Source organism: Elephas maximus, chromosome 10 (genome assembly GCF_024166365.1).
Source record: "Elephas maximus indicus isolate mEleMax1 chromosome 10, mEleMax1 primary haplotype, whole genome shotgun sequence".
In the NCBI taxonomy this organism is placed as follows: domain Eukaryota; kingdom Metazoa; phylum Chordata; class Mammalia; order Proboscidea; family Elephantidae; genus Elephas; species Elephas maximus.
In genome coordinates, this window is record NC_064828.1 from 105,036,960 (window position 1) to 105,056,945 (window position 19,986).

Here is a 19,986-nt window from a genome sequence, read left to right on the forward strand (position 1 = left end):
AAAGGGGATGCATTCAGGGACCAGGTGAGAGAGGGCTTTCCAGGCACAGGGAACAGCACGTACAAAAACCTAGTGGTAAGAGAGTGTGGTATGTGTCAATTTGTAAATGCCCTGTGGTTAAGCTTTGGTTTCAGAGTGAGAAATGGGGGCGGGGTAGGAAGCCAAGAGGATTTCTGCACCGAATGTGTCACAAGCACCCACTGGGGGAGGGAGTCAGGAAACATCCGATAACACCCACATCTACCCACAATCCAGCCAGCCCCACGGACAATGACTCTGGCAAGTGTAGGGGAATCCCAAGGGGGATTCCACCGCAGCCTGGGCTGGTGGTTCAGTCTAAGAAAACCTGCTTCCTGGTGTTTTGGCAGAGAAACTCATACCAGGTTTCCTTAGTCAAAATGGAATACATGCATGCAGATCTACACTAGACAGACAGACAGACAGACAGACAGACAAGCCTACCTAACCTCTCCCTATACACAGCGAAGCCTGTGAGAGCCGAAACTCAATGGGACTGCTTTGTTTTTCTGGGTCTCTCGAGTTTTCCACCTTTGACAGGGTGCAGTCTTACCACTTCTCTATTCCTCTCTATTAGTAGAAAGTATTTGCGTTTTCCTTCTCTGCCAGGTTTCTGTCTTACACAGGTTCCGGCTTTCACAGCTTTTACTGTATAAAGCTACAGATGTTTACAGCAATCAGCTTCCAAAACTGAAGAAAAAATCCTGGTATCACACGTGTTGTAATGGTGGACGTGAGAATGGAAATGCCATTGGATAGGTGAAGTGCTCCAACCTATGAAATGTGGAGGTTAGATTAGATCGGGGATGGAAAATTCTTGGCACTGACACCCTGACTTTCTTTGTCCATGGCAGACATGGCTAATCAAACACAGCACTTCCTTAGTGAGCCTGGGACTAAGCCTCAGAATCCTTCTGAACACAGCATTCCACTGTCCTGCCAATCACTGGAAGCTGGCACATGAAAAAACTTATCTTCCATGCCTAGTAGATGATCTCCAGGGTCCTCCTTTGCCTCTATGATTCTCTAAGACATAGCCATTCGCATATTTAAGACATATGCCCTGGCCTGACTGTATAAAATCAATTCCTGCCATGTATAAATACTGGGTATGAAGCTGGCGATCTAGGCAAAGGAAAATGAACAGAACGCGGCTTTCTAAGAGGGAGCCCTTCCTGCCACAAACTGCACCCACTCTGCCTTGCTGCAGTAGAGGGCACGGTGGTTTGTCTTCAGAGGCAAATTCTAAAGAAAAGCAGTGAAACTGACTACCTGTCCTGGTAGCTCAGCTTTGCAGAACCAGAGGCCCAGGACCCACAAATCTGCAGCCAGCCAGAGGTTTTAATGCTATGACCTGGAAGAACTAGCCCAACTAAAAAAAAAAAAACACCAATCCTGTTGCTGTCGAGTCGATTCTGAATCATAGCAGCCCTACAGGACAGAGTAGAACTGTCCCATAGGGTTTCCAAGGAGTGGCTGGTAGATTCAAACTGCCGACTGTCTGGTTAGCAGCCGAGTTCCTTAACTACTGTGTCACTAGGGCATACTTACGTGCTATCATTCCACCGAACCCTCTAAAAAACCCTCTAGGTGGTCCCAAAAGGACAGTATGGTTATCTCTACAAACAAGAATGAGGCTCAGAGGCACTGAGTCACAGAACTCACCAAGAGAACTAAGATTCTACCATTCCTTCTCACCCTAAAACCAGCACTACTTATTTACATTTCCTTCTCCCACCCAGACCATGGCATCCTGGTGGTGTGGTGGTTAAGAGCTTGGCTGCTACCCAAAAAGTCAGCAGTTCGAATCCACTAGCCACTCCTTGGAAACCCAATGGGGCAGTTTTTTGTTTGCTTGTTTTTGTTTAATTTTTATTGTGCTTTAAGTGAAAGTTTACAAATCAAGTCAGTCTCTCATACAAAAATTTATATACACCTTGCTATATAACTCCTAGTTGCTCTCCCCCTAATGAGACAGCACACTCCTTCTCCCCACTCTCTATTTTACTGCCCATTCAGCCAGCTTCTGACCCACTCTGCCCTCTCATCTCCCCTCCAGACAAGAGCTGCCCACATAGTCTCATGTGTCTACTTGATCCAAGAAGCTCACTCTTCACCAGTATCATTTTCTATCCCATAGTCCAGTCCAATCCCTGTCTGAAGAGTTGGCTTTGGGAATGGTTCGTGTTTGGGCTCACAGAAAGAAGGTCTGGGGACCATGACCGCCAAGGTCCTTTTAGTCTCAGTCAGACCATGAAGTCTGGTCTTTCTACGGGAATTTGGGGTCTACATCCCACTGCTCTCCTGCTCCCTCAGGGGTTCTCTGTTGTGTTCCCTGTCAGGGCAGTCAACGGTTGTAGCCTGGCACCACCTAGTTCTTCTGGTCTCAGGCTGATGTAGTCTTTGGTTTATGTGGCCCTTTCTGTCTCTTGGGCTATAATTACCTTGTGTCTTTGGTGTTCTTCATCCTCCTTTGCTCCAGGTGGGTTGAGATCAATTTATGCATCTTAGAGAGCCGCTTGCTAGCATTTAAGACCCCAGACGCCTATGGGGCAGTTTTACTCTGTCCTACACGGTTGCTATGAGTTGGACTCGACTTGGCAGCAGTGAGTTTCCTTTTGTTTTCTGGCACCCAAACTATACCAGTTGTTGAGTTGATTCTGAGTCATGGTGACCCCATGTGTAGCAGAGTAGAATGATGTTCCATAGCGTTTTCAGTGGCTGATTTTCCAGAAATAGATAACCAGGTCTTTCTTCCAAGGTGCCTCTGCGTATACTTGAACTGCCAACCTTTCAGTTAGCAGCTAAGCGCGTTAACCGTTTGTACCAGCCAGGGATTCCACCTAGACTGCACGCCCTTCTAAAGAAGCAACCATCTTATTGAGCCTTCTGATCCCAGAGCCTGAATTAGCCCCTGGCATACTGCAAGTACTTCACGAGTGTTTGCTGAGTAGATGAGTGACGTTAACTGTTAGCATCAAGCACCTGGCAGAAGAACAGCGATTAGCTTCAGTTTCCTTTCTTGCTGGGGCATATGTATTTCCTACTTAACAATTCTAATTTCTGCTCTCCTACGACTCGATGGCACTGGGTTTATTACTTAGGTGGAGCCCTGGTAGCGCAGTGGTTAAGAGCTTGGCTGCTAACCAAAAAGTCAGCAGTTCAAGGCCAGCCGCTCCTTGGAAACCCTGAGGGGCAGTTCTACTCTGTCCTGTAGGGCCGCTGTGAGTCAGAATCAACTCGGTGGCAAGAGGTTCATGACTTAGGCATTGGAAACAACCACTGACAGCTTTCCGTTTTCACAAGGATTACTATGGGGTTGTCTGAACGATTTGAAAACAGTGCCTTGTTAAGCCCGTTTCTTCCCTATGTATAATCCCATCTTAAGACAGGTACAGTTCTGTGGCCCTCCTAGGGGCTCTGCTTTCACCAAAACCAGCTATTTATTATTATTTTAACAGTCAGGGCCACCTCCCACCCACACTGCCGAGGGACAGTGCAGATGGTGCGTTCTCTCGGGTGGGCAGAGAAGCCCACCATTATTACGTGTCTCTGTCCACGGGGTACGAGACAGGCACCCGGGTGGGCTACCTCCTTCTGAGGAGCCTCCCCTTGCTTCCTTACACCCAGAATGTTACCACCTGTGGCCCCCACCAAGCATGTCCCCATTCGTTCATTCGGTCATTCAACAAACGCTGATCAAATGTGGACTTTGGGCAACACGCCGAGCTACATGTAGACGTGAAATGGCACAGAGGTCTCCCAAGGGCACCCTGACAATGGCCCCTGATCCCAGCATCTGTATCACCAGCATGAGGTCAGGCCCCACCCCACAGGCTCTCGGGCACCCCAAGCACCGACAGCTAGAAGCCTCTGCCCAATAACAGCAGCCCCCCAGCTCACATAGAACAAGGTGGAAGTACCACATCCACGCCCTCAGAACACCATCACCACCAAAAGTGACTCTACTCCTCACCCCACAGGCCTGCCCACGCCATAGGAGCTGCAAGCTAATCCATTTCCTAGCACCAAAAAACCAAAGATCAGAAAGTCAGAATCAACCCCAAGAACTCAGCTTGAGACCTGGGAGTAGGCCAGGTGGTAGGACAGGGAGAATATCAGAGAAAGGGTCTGTCCCAACCACCAGCCAGAAAAGTGAGTCCAAATATTATCAGTGAGCACAAAGACCTTTGACAAACAACACCTCCTCCCTCCTCCTCGGACGGCCTCGGAGAACGCTCCCGCTGGAAGCCATGGTGTGGTTCCCGCAGCCTGCGGACCATGTTCTGTGTACAGGGCATCGCTAAGACGTTGACTAAACAAAGTCTGGTATCCAGGCAGACTCCGCGGCCGCTCAGGAGGCCAGCATGTTGGACGTGTTGTAACACTCGCCGGGGCTTGGCGTTAACCAAGCTTTTCATGTTTCTAGAAAAGCATAGTGCTGGCTTTCAGCTGAGGTGCCCAGCTCCCACCCGTATTTTAGATGGGCTGAAAAACTCATTTGTGAACCCAGCCAGCAGCCCAGAAGCCAAGTAGCTGACCAGGAGCGGGCGTCATCTGAAACAGTGTTTGGTTACTTCTCTGAACTTGCTCCCTCAAGTGGGAAATAGTAAATATGAACACAATCAAATGCCTCGGAGACTAGTTTCTCTTTACTTTCTGGTTTTCTTCCCTCATTTAAAGGACTTCAGGGTTTTGCAAAAACAAAACTATATATATAAACAGGACTATCAAGTCAAGCGAAATAAAAGTAACAACTCAGGTTGGGGAGAAAGAATACAAGAATGCAGAAATGGCTAATCAGCCCTTGAAATGGGAGCCCCCAAGGCCCCTCCAAGTCACAGGGCTGGCAGGGCCCTGGGGAGAACGGAGCTGTAGGCGGCAGGGAGGGAAACAGCTCTTTCACTTTTTAGAACAGTCTCAGCAGCAAGAAGACTGTTCCCCACAACCAGATCCCGAGCTCTGCACTTCCACTGCCGTCCCTGTTAGTCATCAAAAGGCAGAGCTGGGCAGCGTGGGCTGAGGGAAGGTTTCTATGGGACCTGAAAAGCACTTCAAGGACGCCCTTAACTGGAAAGCAAGTAAATAAAAATAAAAAAAAAAATTTTTTTTTTTTTTCAAGGGTTAAATATTAAATTCCAAGGGTTTCAGGAGTCCCTCTTGCTGCTGGCCTCTGAAATGTTAGCTGGGACAGAAGACTGCCTCCCTGTGCCCTGAGCTTGCCACGAATTTGTAGGGCTCCCAGCTTACTTCAACTCCTCTGAACTCCCCTCTGCTCTGTCCCTGGAGGTCCCGCCAAACACCACCCCCTCCAGGAAGCCTTCCTGACCTGCCAAGGCAGCACTCACTGTCACCTTTGCACGATTTGAAGCTCTCATGACACTTTCACCCTGGAAAGGCTGACTTATGGCTCTGTCTTCCTCCCTCTCTACACCCCAACACAGACTATTCCTCTCAGGGACCCTGGACCTAGCGGGGTGGGTATTTGGCCAACAAGAGCTGGCGGAAAGACCCAGTCTGAGCTCCTCCTGGGAACCTCTGGCGGAGCAGCGGCCATCAGGAGGAAGGACAAAAGAGTGTGCTGGTCTTCCTTTGGGAGGCTCAGAAATGAGCCTCAGTTTCCTCAGCCAGAGAGAGCGGCAGGTGTCCCAGTGACCTACTGTGAAGGCAGGAAAGGCACACAACACTTTCTGCGCAGGGAAGCTCTAACTCCTCAGAGCGCTTTCTCTGCTGCTGGGGGTCCCTTCTGTAACCACAGCAGGAGGGGGCAAACTGAGGGCCAGGGCCTGACCATCGAAGAGCAGTTAATGCAATTGCCAGGGCTACTCTCAAAGGCTCCGGCTGTACTCAGGACAGGCCCTGTGGGGTGTGGATGTGGGGTCTGCCCCCCACAGGGCTCCGGATCCTGCCTACAGAGACACACCACAACAACACACGGACAGTGGCTGGTCCTCGGGACCAGCAGCTGTTCACCCACATACATAGCAGCCCTGATGGCACAATGGTTCAGTGTTCAGTTGCTAACTGAAAACTCAGTGGTTCAAACCCAGCCAGTGGCTCTGCGAGAAGAAGGCCTGGCAATCTGTTCCCATAAAGATTACAGCCTAGAAAACCCTATAGGGCAGTTTTACTCTCATATGGGGTTGCTATGAGTCGAAAATTGACTTGATGGTACCTAACAACAACAAAGCAATTTATGGTGGCAAAAACATCTTTTACCTATGGAACCACCCTCAGTTCCCCTGCCTCTCTGGGCTAGGCTTCTTCACCTACCTGGCCCCTTTCCGTTATAAGTGGCTTAGGGGTCTCAGCAATTTACAAGTCTGAAAACCACTACTGTACTTGGATACGAACGTTGGAAGGAAAATTAAAATTCTCTTCCAGCATTGCTGCTCTGTGAATCATCACAGAAATTAATTTGCTAACACCCTGGCTTCCTGTCAGACAAATCTAGTCTTTCTGTGTGCATACGTGGCACAGTGACAAGCCTGGCTGATTACAAAGAGATGCTCCGAAGCCCGAGTTGGGAGGCTGGGGAGCAGAACTAGATCTGGTCCGAGAGCTTCGTCCCTCTTTAGCAGATGTGATCTCTTGGCTTTCCTAAGACTTGTGATTCCACCTTGCAAATATGCTCATCGATAAACCAAGCAGACAGGTTTAAATGGGTGTGCAGCTGGCAAGATGGAGGAGGATGGTCTTCAGCAGGTCATCTCCTGCTTAGGGGGACACATGTGGCGCTGGGCAGGGATCAATCTCGCTTGACCTTGACCACTGACGCTTGACCTTTTCATCTGTGAGAGCACGTGGTTAACACTTACAAGTAGCACCAACTTGAGGGAGAAAAGTGGGGAGAGGAGAGAAAAGGGGTTAAAGGTGGGTCTCTAGCACTTAGGCTGTGTTTATTAACCACCTGCTATGTGCCAGGCACTGATGTGGGCACTTAGAAGACATTGGTAACAAAAATACAAGGATTCCTAATCTCGTGAGAGATTATAACCAACTAGGAGAAAACGACAAGGAAATAAACAAACAAAAAAAATACATTATATATTGTTTTGTTTTGTTTTTTTATAGTATATTGTTGCTGTTAGCTGCCATCCAGCTGGCCGTCAACTCAGGACCACCCCATGCACTACGGAATAAAACGCTACCCAATCCTGCACCATCCCCATGATCACTTGCAGATTGGACTATTGATATCCACAGTATTTCCACTGGCTGATTTTTGAAAGTAGGTCACCAGGCCTTTCTTCCTAGTGTCTTAGTCTGGAAGCTCCACTGACACCTCTTCAGTACCACAAGCCTCCACTGACAAGGGAGTGATGGCTGTGCTTGAGGTGCACTGGCTGGAAATCGAACCCGAGTCTCTCGCATGAAAGGTGAGAATTCGACCACTGAACCACCGACGCCTCTACGATATCTTAAGGTGGTAAACGAAATAAACAAGGAAAACAGCAGGATCAAGAGGATCCGGAGTATTGGGGGAGCTGCAATTTTGAACACAGAGATCGGGGCACGCCACCCAGGAAGGTAACATTTGAGCAAAGACTTGAAGAAGCTGTCTGTGTGGAAATTGGAAGGAGCATTCCATCATGGGAACAGCCAGTGCACAGGCCCTGAGCACGGAGAGGGTGGGGAGTTACAGGATGGCTTTAGGGGGACAAGTGACACCATCTGAGTAACTCTGTAAGAGAACTGCTCTGGCTGCTGTGTTGAGAACAGACCACAGGGAGAAGATAGGGCAGGCAGCCTGGGAGGAAGCTGCTCAGGCAGGCAGCTAGGAGGAAGGTGGTAGTGCCCAGACCCAGGGTGGCATGGCAGAGACAGCAAGGTTCTAGATGAAAGTTTCCAAGGCAGATCCAAGACACCTGCCTGATGGGACGGACATGGGGTGAGAGAGGTAGATATGATTTGGCCAGTGAGAAACAACAAAGGGCACTCTATAGCACCCCATCCCAAGATCTGCTGTGGGGGCAGTGGCAAGGCACATGGCCCAGTTGTTGGGGGTGGCCTGGAGGAGGGCCTTCATGCTAAGTGCCATCCTATGAAAGCCTTGGAGGACTCAGAGCAGGCGAGAGGTGAGGTCTGCAGCATTGAGGCAACAGACAGACACAGCTGCTTCCCCAGGGACATGCATCCAGCTGAGGGAGAGCTGCAAGCCGCAGCACAGCCAAGAGGACATCCTGAGACATGGCCAAGGTGCACAGAGGATCTAAGAGGATGAGGGGTTTCAGTAGGCAGGGGCAGACCCCAGGCGAGACATAAAAGCAGTTTAAAGGATATGAAGTGCTCTCTCACGTTCCATGACTTGTCTTTGAATTCCACCCCAGGCAGAAAAAAGAGAATGTGGTCTTGGCTGATGGGCAAGGAAGGTAAGTTAGATATACAGAAAGATCTCATCACCGTATGTGTTATCACATCTCCTTTCTAGGTCAGAAAAGGGGACAAATTCTTGGCTTCTTGGAATCATTTAGTGTCATCCTATGTGTGTGGGGGTGGATGGGTTGACCAGATGCTCTATGGGGATCTGTCCTGCCCCCAGGAGCCAGTTCCCCTGTGGCGCATTTGCCAAAAACAAACTCCATACTATAAAATGTTATAAATAACAGTATGCTGTCAGCATCAGCCAAAAAAGGCACAGCCGTGCCCCTGAAATAAGTATGTTAGGACAGAATTCATTAAAAAAAAAAAAAAAGGCTTCCAGGCAGCCACATAAATAAAAAAGAAACCAACTTTGTTCTTCATTTAAAAAGAAACGCAAAACGCTTCACACATCTATTTTTAAAACTCAAAACAGAGAATACAAATCCATAAATACGTCTCATGCCTCTGGCTCTCTTGGCGTCTTCTTGCCAAATGGACTCTCTGCCATCCTCCTCTGCTCCTCGAGCCCCTCTGGGACCCGTCAAAACCTGCCTATGCTCAAGGCCAGCTCTAATCCCTCCAGTTTTGACACTGTGGTGGGCGCCCCCCCCTCCAGCTGCCTGCTGGACTAGGGTCTGACATGTCAATCACATCTGCCTGGGGCACCTACAGCGTGTGGGGAGCGGCTACTCTGCTCCCCAAGGCTCCCAAAGCTCAGTGCCTCAGCACTCCAGCCCTCCTTAAGAGCTGGGGCACAATGTCTCTGATCCCAAGTGTACTGAGATAGTGGTGATGGTGGCAATATGTGATGAACGTAATCAATGTCACTGAATTGTACATGTAAAAAGTGCTGAATTGGCAAATGTTCTGTTATATAAATTTTTACCACAATAAAACAATTTTTAAAAAAGGTACGTTGCATGCTACTGGGTGGGGAGGGGGGGCGGGGGGGCGGTGGTCAATTCACCTATGAGTTTAAAATCAGCTCCCCCATAACGTTTCAGAACTGGATTGTCGTGAATGTGGCATAACTCTGTACATTTATGGGGGGAGAAAAAAATCACTGGCCCGGACACTTAAAGTGGGTGAGTTTTATGGTATGTAAATTATACCCAGTAAAGCCGTTATAAAACCAGCATCCACACCTCCTTGTAAAAGTTTCTGTTCAGTGCCAAACCCCAGGGGGCGGCCTGTGTCCTACAGGGGCAATCTCTCCTTCACATGGTTCAGAAAGAGGCAAGACCAGAGGCTGCCCAGGGGAGGGCAGGAGGCAGGGACAGGGGAAAGCCTGGAGCCAGGATTCTGGGGAGTGGGGGGCTGGAGGCACGGTTGAAGGGAAAACCTGGAGCTAGGGTTCTGGGGAGTGGTGGGTGCCTTGTGGAGAAAGGGGCACAGAGAGGCTTCCAGAAGGTGGCAGGAAGGGAGGTTACCTGCAGGGCAGGAAGGAGGAGACGAAGCAGCAAGTGGGTGGGAAGTTACAAAGTATGAGGAAGTGGCAGGTGGCTGAGAGGAGAAGGGGGGGTGTGCTTAGTATTAAAAAACTGCCATTTTGTAGTCGGATATTGGCAGCTGCACACGGTTCAGCCTAACACTGAGATGGCCATGTGTGTGTGGTACAGGGCAGGTTTCCAGTCAGCCCCTCTGTGTGGTACAGGGCAGATTTCCAGTCAGCCCCTCTGCTTAGGGCTGAGTGGCCAGGGGCACTTCACTCGGTCCCTGTGAGCCTCCGTTTTGTCATCCATGATGAGGCTGGCTACAGCCACACCCCAGGATGCTTAGTTTCCATTTCCCACTAGCACATGGTGGGCTTGCTAAGGGCCCAAGAAGGGGGCAACCTTCACTCTTGCCCCCTGCCTTCCTCTGATCACCTTACAACGCTGGCCTGGAGTGGATGGAATGGCAGAGCCAAGACAGAACCACCAGCCTCTCCAGGCATCTCTCTCATCTCCCACACCCCGATCAACCAAGAGAGGAGCATGGCCTAGTCATGCCTCACTGGGCAGTCTCTGGTCCTGCCTCTTTCTGAACCACTTTCCTGGTCCCCAGTCTCCCTGGGCCCCGGGCTGTGGCTGGGATGGGCTGCATTTCACCTCCTCTTACCTTCTCTGGGAGACCCTTGAAATGAAGCCAGAAAACAAATGGCCCAAAGACAAAGCTGGAGAGGAGAGGAGTGCCTGGGGCTCACTGTTACTAACGAGCCATGTGTTAGGGTGTTCTCTGCCAGGAGTCAGCCGGGTGGCCCTGGGGGCACTCCACAGCCACCACCGGGCACAGCTGTGCGAGTGTATGGACCAGCCATGCTGAAGACGAAGACGGACTCACGCAGAGAAAAGACGGTCACATCAGCCAACTGGGGCCCAGCAAGGACTCCCCTATGTGCGCAGTGACTTAACACTCAGCCACAGCTGGCCTGGAGCCGCCCTCAGGGCCATGGCACCACAGAAGGCCACCCCTCCACAAGAATGTGGCTGTCCTTGCTGCGTTTTCCACACAGTCTCGAGGCGACTTCAGCTATAGCCACACGGGCAGGAGCAAGGGCAGCCAGACTCCAGGGAGGTGATGGAGGGAGACACCAAGAGAGGGCCACTTCAGCCCCTTTGGTAAACCATCTCATGTTTGGGATCCTGGTCTATTCCACTCCTAGATGTGTGGGGCTTTCTGCCTTCCCTGACCTCCTCCTCACCTATTCAAAACCAGAAAACCAAACCCATTGCCGTCAAGTTGATTCCAACTCACATCAACCCTAAAGGGCAGGGTAGAACTGTCCCATACAGTTTCCAAGGCTGAAATCTCTACAGAAGCAGGTTGCAAGGTCTTTCTCCCATGGAGCGGCTGGTGCGTCCAAACCGCTAACTTTTCAGTTAGTAGCCAAGTGCGTAACCACCGCACCACCAGGGCTCCTTCCTCACCTATCCAGCGGGTCCCAGGCCAAGATCTCTGCCAGAACAAGGGAAGTCCTAGCCAGAGTCGGTGTGCCCCTCCCACGAGCATGGCTACATGTCGTCGTTGTTGTTAAGTGCCGTCGAGTGGATTCCGACTCATAGCAACTCTATGCACAACAGAACGAAACACTGCTGGGTCCTGAGCCATCATCACAATCGTCGTTATGCTTGAGCTCATTGTTGCAGCCACTGAGTCAATCCACCTCGTTGAGGGTCTTCCTCTTTTCCACTGACCCTGTACTCTGCTAAGCATGATGTCCTTCTCCAGGGACTGATCCCTCCTGACAACTTGTCCAAAGTATGTAAGACACAGTCTTGCCATCCTTGCTTCTAAGGAGCATTCTGGTTGTACTTGTTCCAAGACAGATTTGTTCATTCTTTTGGCAGTCCATGGTATATTCAATATTCTTCACCAACACCACACTTCAAAGGTGTCAACTCTTCTTCGGTCTTCCTTATTCATTGTCCAGCTTTCACGTGCATATGATACAATTGAAAATACCATGGCTTGGGTCAGGCGCACCTTACTCTTCAAGGAGGTGACATATTTGCTCTTCAACACTTTTTGAAGAGGTCTTTTGCAGCAGATTTACCCAATGCAATGAGTCTTTTGATTTCTTGACTGCTGCTTCCATGGCTGTTGATTGTGGATACAAGTAAAATGAAATCCTTGACAACTTCAATCTTTTCTCCGTTTATCATGATGTTGCTCATTGGTCCACTTGTGAGGATTTTTGTTTTCTTTATGTTGAGGTGCAATCCATACTGAAGGCTGTGGTCTTTGATCTTCATTAGTAAGTGCTTCAAGTCCTCTTCACTTTCAGCAAGCCAGGTGGTGCCACCTGCATAACGCAGGTTGTTAATGAATCTTCCTCCAATCCGGATGCCCCGTTCTTCTTCGTATAGTCCAGGTTCTCGGATTATTTGCTCAGCATACAGACTAAACAGGTATGATGAAAGAATACAACCCTTTCCTGACTTTAAACCAATCAGTATTCCCTTGTTCTGTCCGAACAACTGCCTCTTGATCTATGTAAAGGTTCCTCATGAGCACAATTAAGTGTTCTGGAATTCCCATTCTTCCCAATGTTATCAATAATTTGTTATGATCCATAGAGTCGAACGCCTTTGCACAGTCAATAAAACACAGGTAAACATCCTTCTGGTATTCTCTGCTTTCAGCCAGGATCCATCTGACATCAGCAGTGATACCCCTGCTTCCACGTGCTCTTCTGAAACTGGCCTGAATTTCTGGCAGTTCACTGTCAATACACTGCTGCAGCCATTTTTGAATGATCTTCAGCAAAATCTTGCTTGTGTGTGATATTAATGATATTGTTCTATAATTTCCACATTCGGTTGGATCACCTTTCTTGGGAATAGGCATAAATATGAATCTCTTCCAGTCAGTTGGCCAGGAAGCTGTCTTCCATATTTCCTGGCATAGACGAGTGAGCACCTCCAGTGCTACATCTGTTTGTTGAAACATCTCAACTGAGATTCCATCAGTTCCTGGAGCCTTGTTTTTCACCAATGCCTTCAGAGCAGCTTGGACTTCTTCCTTCAGTACCATCAGTTCCTGATCATATGCCACCTCTTGAAATGGTTGAATTATCAACTAATTCTTTTTGGTATAATGAATCTGTGTATTCCTTCCATCTTCTTTTGATGCTTCCTGCATTGTTTAATATTTTCCCCATAGAATCCTTCACTATTGCAACTCGAGGCTTGATTTTTTTTCTTCAGTTGTTTCAGCTTGAGAAACGCTGAGCGTGTTTTTCCCTTTTGGTTTTCCATCTCCAGCTCCTTGCACATGTCATTACAATACTTTACTTTGTCTTCTTGAGCCGCCCTTTGAAATCTTCTCTTCAGTTCTTTTACTTCATCAATTCTTCCTTTGCTTTAGCTGCTCGACATTCCATAGCAAGTTTGGGCGTCTCCTCTGACATCCATCTTGATCTTTCTTTCCTGTCTTTTCAATGACCTCTTGCTTCCTTCATGGATGAGGTCCTTGATGTCATTCCACAACTCGTCTGGTCTTCGGTCATTAGTGTTCAATGCATCAAATCTGTTCTTCAGATGGTCTCTAAATTCAGGTGGGGTATACTCAAGGTCATATTTTGGCTCTCGTGGACTTGCTCTGATTTTCTTCAGCTTCAGCTTGAACTTGCATATGAGCAATTGACGGTCTGTTCCACAGTCGGCCCCTGCCCTTGTCCTGACTGATGATATTGAGCTTTTCCATCCTCTCTTTCCACAGATGTAGTCAATTTGATTTCTGTGTGTTTCATCTGGTGAGGTCCATGGGTACAGTCACCGTTTATGTTGGTCAAAGAAGGTATCTGCAATGAAGAAGTCGTCGGCCTTGCAAAATTCTATCATTTGATCTCTGGCATTGTTTCTATCACCAAGAGCATATTTTCCAACTACCGATCCTTCTTCTTTGTTTCCAACTTTTGCATTCCAATCATCAGTAATTATCAATGCATCTTGATTGCATGTTCGATCAATTTCAGACTGCAGCAGCTGATAAAAATCTTCTATTTCTTCATCTTTGGCCCTAGTCGTTGGTGCGTCAATTTGAATAACAGTTGTATTAACTGGTCTTCCCTGTAGGCGTATGGATATTATCCTATCACTGGCAGCGTTGTACTTCAGGATACATCTTGAAACGTTCTTTTTGAGGATGAATGCAACACCATTCCTCTTCAAGTTGTCATTCCCAGCATAGTAGACTATATGATTGTCTGATTCAAAATGGCCAATACCAGTCCATTTCAGCTCACTAATGCCTAGGATATCGATATTTATGTGTTCCATTTCATTTTTGACGACTTCCAATTTTCCCGTACTTCATACATTCCAGGTTCCGATTACTAATGGATGTTTGCAGCTGTTTCTTCTCATTCTGAGTTGTACCACATCAGCAAATGAAGGTTCTGAAAGCTTTACTCCATCCACGTCATTAAGGTCGACTTTACTTTGAGGAGGCAGCTCTTCCCCAGTTATCTTCTGAGCGCCTTCCAACCTGGGGGGCTCATCTTCCAGCACTATATCAGACAATGCTTCGCTGCTATTCATAAGGTGTTCAGTGGCTAATGCTTTTCAGAAGTAGACTGCTGGGTCCTTCTTTCTAGTCTGTCTTAGTCTGGAAGCTCGGCTGAAGCCAGTCCTCCATGGGTGACCCTGCTGCTATCTGAATATCAGTGGCATAACTTCCAGCATCATAGCAACATGTAAGCCCCCACAGTACTACAAACTGACAGACACATGGGGACATGCGGCTGTATGTACACAACTGAAAGGGATAGGCCTATTGCCTGTGTGACTCGGGGAGCTCAGATCCATGTCAGCACACCCCACTGAGGGTGAGCATGAACAGGAACAAAGTGTCACCGGGTCCCAGAAGTGGACAGATGTCATCATCCTCTGTTGCCAACAGGCGCCATGCGACTATGGCATCATCTGAATCCACGTTCACTGAAGAGGTAAAACCCACCTGGGCCCCTAAACGCAGTCCCGGCTTCTTACACGGAGTGAAGCAGCCGGTTTGCCTGTCTCTGCGCTCACCTGAGGGGTCAGAAGGGTTTATTCTTAAGGAAGAAATGTGCTCTTGACTTAATACCTCAGGACAATAAACCCACCCTTTAAAATCCCACCATCCTGATCACGTATCTTCACTGGGCTGGCTCCAAGCTGGCAGCCAACAATAGCTGCCCAAAGCTGATGGCACTGCCCAGGCACGGGGCGGCGGCGGGGGGGGGGGGGGGGGGGGCGGTCAAGGGGGGTTCTCACTTACCAGACAGCGGGTCTTTGCCGATCATCAAAACATTGGGCAGATTCATTACGATCAGCTGCTGCAGAACTTCCTATAAAAACAAAAGGAGAAAGGGACCGTTAAGCACAGGAAACGAACATAAAGAATGATTAAATAAATTTCAGTTATATCAAGTCACTGGATGGGCTTGCAGCCTATTAAACAATAATTATGAACATACGCTATAATAGCAAGGAATATTTATGACGTAATATACAGGGAAAAGTCAATTCAAATTCTAATTTTATTTCTGCCTTGAAGTGTTACGAAATAAAAATTAAGTCTGCCTATGGATGGAGACCTTGAGAAAAGTAAGATATATTACATGCTCAGATAGCAAGATTACAGTGAATTTCCTTTTTAAACAGGTCCTTAATTATTTTTACTATCTTGCTTGTACAATTAAAAAAAATACAGAATAAAGATTACAGAGATGCTACTGGGTCTTTATAACCTGATGATTCAGGATCAAGCGTTGCTTCTTTTGGTAGGAGTTGTAAACGAGATTTCCCTGATTTGCCGAGGCAACTTCCCCAGGAAAGGGATAAATCATTCCTAATATGTGCAGCAGAGGTGGTGAACGGGCGGTGGGGGACGAGTTACCCGCCCCTCACCCTGAGGGTCTTTCAAAGAAGCCCCCCACCAGCCATCAATCAGAGCCCCTGCCCAGGGCCTTTCACAGCTCTCCGCAGAGAGTGCTGGCTTCTTGTCCCCACACCCAGCACTGACGTCTCCCAGGACTTCTAACAGGGCAGGTTGGTCTTCCCCACCCTGATGTACTTTGTTTTTCACAAATCAGAAGCGAAACATCCAATTTTATGGTAGACAAATAACAGATCTCATCCCTATTCTAGGTCTTACAAAAGTGGTCACTGCAGAACTCTTCACCAAGAAAGCTCCTCTTACAGATTTCACACAACGTTTCCACTGAGACACGTTCTCCAGGAGTTGCTCTACAAGTATCGAGAACCTCTATACTCAGTGTCCTGCCAGCTAGCACTGGTGAAGAGGGGGACAATACACAACCAGCTCATCCCACATGGTCCCACCAGGCATCTCAGACCTTGGACTCATCAGATTAGAACAGAAGTCTCGGTGAGCAAGCCAGGGGGGCTGGCACCTCCAAGGATATGAACAATTACCTTATCCTCCCCCTCCATATGAGATTGGTCTCTCTGTGGATCTTGCTGACATCATAAGCTGGGGGGAGGGGCTGCTAAACCATGAGGCTCTCCTCTAAACACCGGAGAATATCCTTCTTTATGATCTGGGCCACATGTCACCAAGTGAGAGCAGGCTAGTTTTCTCAAACAACGTGCCTCGGTTGGTAAATACCTGTGAACGTTGGACATTAAGTCGGAATTGTGGAGTAGCCTCAGCCCCCTTTGGGCTTGGAAAAACTAATCACAAAAAAGCTCCATTCTGTGAACTCACCGAAGGATTCCACAGTCCCACCCTGGGGCAGAACATATACCACGACTCAGTAAAATTGGCAAAATCCACTTTCTAATTCACTCCCAACCACTTGAGCCTATTGTCATGTAGCTTCCCATCTGGCCTTGATATTCAACTTGAGTGCGCAGTCCAACTTAAGAACTAAAAACCAAAAAACGAAACCCGTTGCCACTGACTCACAGCAACCCTATGGGGCAGAGGAGAACTGCCCGACAGGGTTTCCAAGGAGAGGCTGGTGAATTTAAACTGCTGACCTTCTGGTTAGCAGCCGAGCTCTTAACCACTGCGCCACCAGGGCTCCAAGAAAGAACTAAGGTGAGCTATAAAAAGCTGACTTGCTATTACTGACCAATCGCCTACAGTCCCTTTTGAGTTCCTGACCTCTCTCCCTCTGCGATTCTCCAAGTTTCTGGACCACCTGGCCCTACTTTGAGGGCAGTTTAAAAAGAGCTCACACGTTTATAAACAAGACACAAAACGTGAAAAAATCTTGAAGGTCTCTGCGAAACCCACAAAGAGGTATTTTTATGTTAGAGCAGTGTAGTCTAAGCAAATTAATATTGCTAGAAAAGTAAACCTGTGTAGCCTCTTCCCAAAATAGGATTTTTAATTTTGTTTAATAAACAAAAAATCAAACCCATTGCCATCAGGTTGATTCTGACCTATAGCGACCCTACAGGACATGGCAGAACTGCCCCGTATGGTTTCCAAGGCTGTAATCTTTACAGACACAGACTGCTACATCCTTCTCCCTTGGAGCGGCTGGTGGGCTGGAACCACCAACCATTCAGTCAGTGGCTGAACGCATAACCAGCGCACCGTCAGAGCTCCTGCTTTGTTTTAACAGGTAATTTCTAATTTTCCCACAAGGAACATGTGCCACTGTGCAATTAAAAAATAATGTTTTATGAACAACCTTTTAGGCTTGTTTTTTCAAAACACCACAGGTCTCTTATAGACCTAGTCCTATGGCCAAAGAAGTCCCAAGACATTAACTGGCTCCCCCTGAAAGGACCATGAGATAATCATAATTCCTATAAAGGTAGGCTCAGAAAGGTGAGTGGCCAGGTGAGCACTGTCCAGCAGAAATATAACTCCAGCCACACATTAATTTAACAGTTTCTAGTTGCCACCTTAACAAAGTAAAAACAGGTGAGACTAATTTTAGTAATACATTTTAGTTAAACCAATATACCCAAAACATTATTTCAACATACAGTTGATATACAAATGGTTAACGGGCTGTTTTACATTCTTCTCATACCAACTCTTCGGGATTTTACACTCACAGCACGTCTCATTCAGATACTGGAGTTTTTGCTGGAAATACTTGATCTGTATTGAGACGTCATACCCAAGAGGTTCCAAACACACTTAAAGTTTCCCGATAACTAAATCGAGTGTCAGGGTGTTTTGTTTTGTTTTTAATTGCTGTAAAAATATACACGACACAATATTTGCCAATTCAACATTTTTCTGGTGTGCAAATTTAATGATACCAATTACATTAATCATGTTGTACAAGCTCGGGTAACAGTTTTTAAATTTAAATGAATGAAAATGAAAAATCCTCCTCCTCCCACTGCCCCAGCGCATTCTGACGTCCTGGCCAGCACAGGTCTAGCTGCTCGGAGCACTGGTGAGGAGACCCAGTGGCTGTCAGTCCCCTCACACTTTTGTCCTCCCTGAGTTGAGCTGAGGCTCCCGCAGTGGGGAGCCTTTGGGGCGACAGGCCAGGCCCTCAGTCCAGTGGGGACGTGAGGAGGGTGCTGACAAGAGAACCCCGTGCTTGGTGTCCAAACAGAGAGCCATTGTGGAGTCTGCAGCTGACACTGGCCGCTCAGAGGGTGGGCAGGCAGCTGGTCACACCCCGGCCGGCAGCCCACTGTCACATCCCGCAGCAGGGACACAGGAATGCTCACAAGCCTCACGGCTGCCCCTGTCTTCCTGTCTGACCCTCCTCCCAGTTGGCCTAGCAGGAGAAAGAAGTCAGCAAGGACCAGGCTCTCCCAGGCGTGGCCCTCCTGCAGACCCCTTCACCCCACCCAGCCCCCACAGAGTGTGCCCCTTCCCCTCTCTCCTCCCACACCCACTTAAGTCTGCTTTCAGACCCTAAGATGCCAGGGAAACCCCAGATTTTCCTTCTACTAAATCTAAGTGCAAGAAAGGGCCACCCTGGAAAGGCTTCACACCTGCTGGGGGCCAGCTCGCCTCCCCCCCTCCCCGGCTCAAACAGAAAGGCCATCCTCCCTGCTGGTGGGAGGAACGCGAGGTCTGGGAAAGGTTTCAGGGTGGAAACGCTTCTGTGTGCGTGGCAGAGGTTACCTTCAGTTTCCACTGGCAACACTGGGATTGTTGCGTTTTGAGCAATGATTTCATGAAGAAATGGCAAGAATTCTCTCTCCTCCCAAATAAAACTTCAGGTTTGGCATTTGGCCAGGAAGGAAATATAAATGGTGCTGAATGGAGCTGTGGATGTGGAGTGAAATGAGGGGGAAATCCCAGAGAAGGCAAGACAGGCATCAAGCAGAGAGGCATCCGGGAGGCAGGTGATGCTCGTGGTCACCAAGGAGTTCGGGATGGTCCAGCAAACGTGCCTCTCACAAAGAACCAACACAGACACGAGCAGAATGCTGCTGTTGGCCTAGGCAAGCGCTCAGGGTCAAGGCTGAAAGGCAGAAACCTGAGTGATGTCAGCTCTGTGGTGCCCCCAGGTGAGGCCCAGCACACACACAGCATACCTCAGGGCCTGGGGCTCGGAAATTCACAAGGCACACACTGAGCACCTTGTGAGCTCAGAGCTCTCAGCCTGGCTGGGAAGGTGGGGAGGGAAACATCACAGCACAACAGGACAAGTGCCAGAGCAGGCAAACTCTGCCCCAGGGAGTCTGCGAGGGCTTCCTGGAGGAGACAGCTTCTGAGCTGGGCTGTGGAGAATGCTTAGGAGTACGACAGGTGGAGGAGAGAGCCAGGAAATATGTAACCACCTAGTGTGCCAAGCAAGTCAAACCCTCAGTCATGTGGCACGCCAGGTGAGCTGTACTACATACATCCTGCATCTCCCCCAGGGGCTTGTCCTCACACAACCCCACCCTTGATGACCACCTTTAGAAACCTACTCATCCTCCAAAGCTCAGCTAAAATGCCACCTCCTCCCACCACATAGGATATTCTCACCCCCTGAACTCCTAACGTGTCATCTGCCCCCTGTGAGACACTTTCCACATTTTACCTGTCAATCACCTCCCCACTCAGAGGCAGCAAAAAGCTGCTACGAGCGATGGTTGAGAAAATCAGACTGATCAGAACATCTTCCACCAAATTTACATTAAGGTTTAAAAAAGCTCCTTTAGGAGGAGGCGTCCTGAACCGAGGGAGCCAAGTCCCGAA

General features: G+C 48.6%; 1 protein-coding gene across 3 annotated transcripts in view; it reads right to left on the minus strand.

Moving 5' to 3' along the window:
• The window catches only part of CCDC88C (coiled-coil domain containing 88C), a 158,773-nt gene that overhangs the window by 84,297 nt on the left and 54,490 nt on the right, over positions 1-19,986 (minus strand). For 2 of the 3 annotated variants that reach the window (XM_049898419.1, XM_049898421.1), the window contains one exon: positions 15,124-15,193. In XM_049898419.1, coding sequence (XP_049754376.1) covers positions 15,124-15,193 — 70 coding nt within the window. Of the gene's footprint in view, positions 1-4,206; positions 8,701-15,123; positions 15,194-19,986 lie in introns of those variants that run through there. The other variant, XM_049898420.1, reaches the window with a different exon arrangement.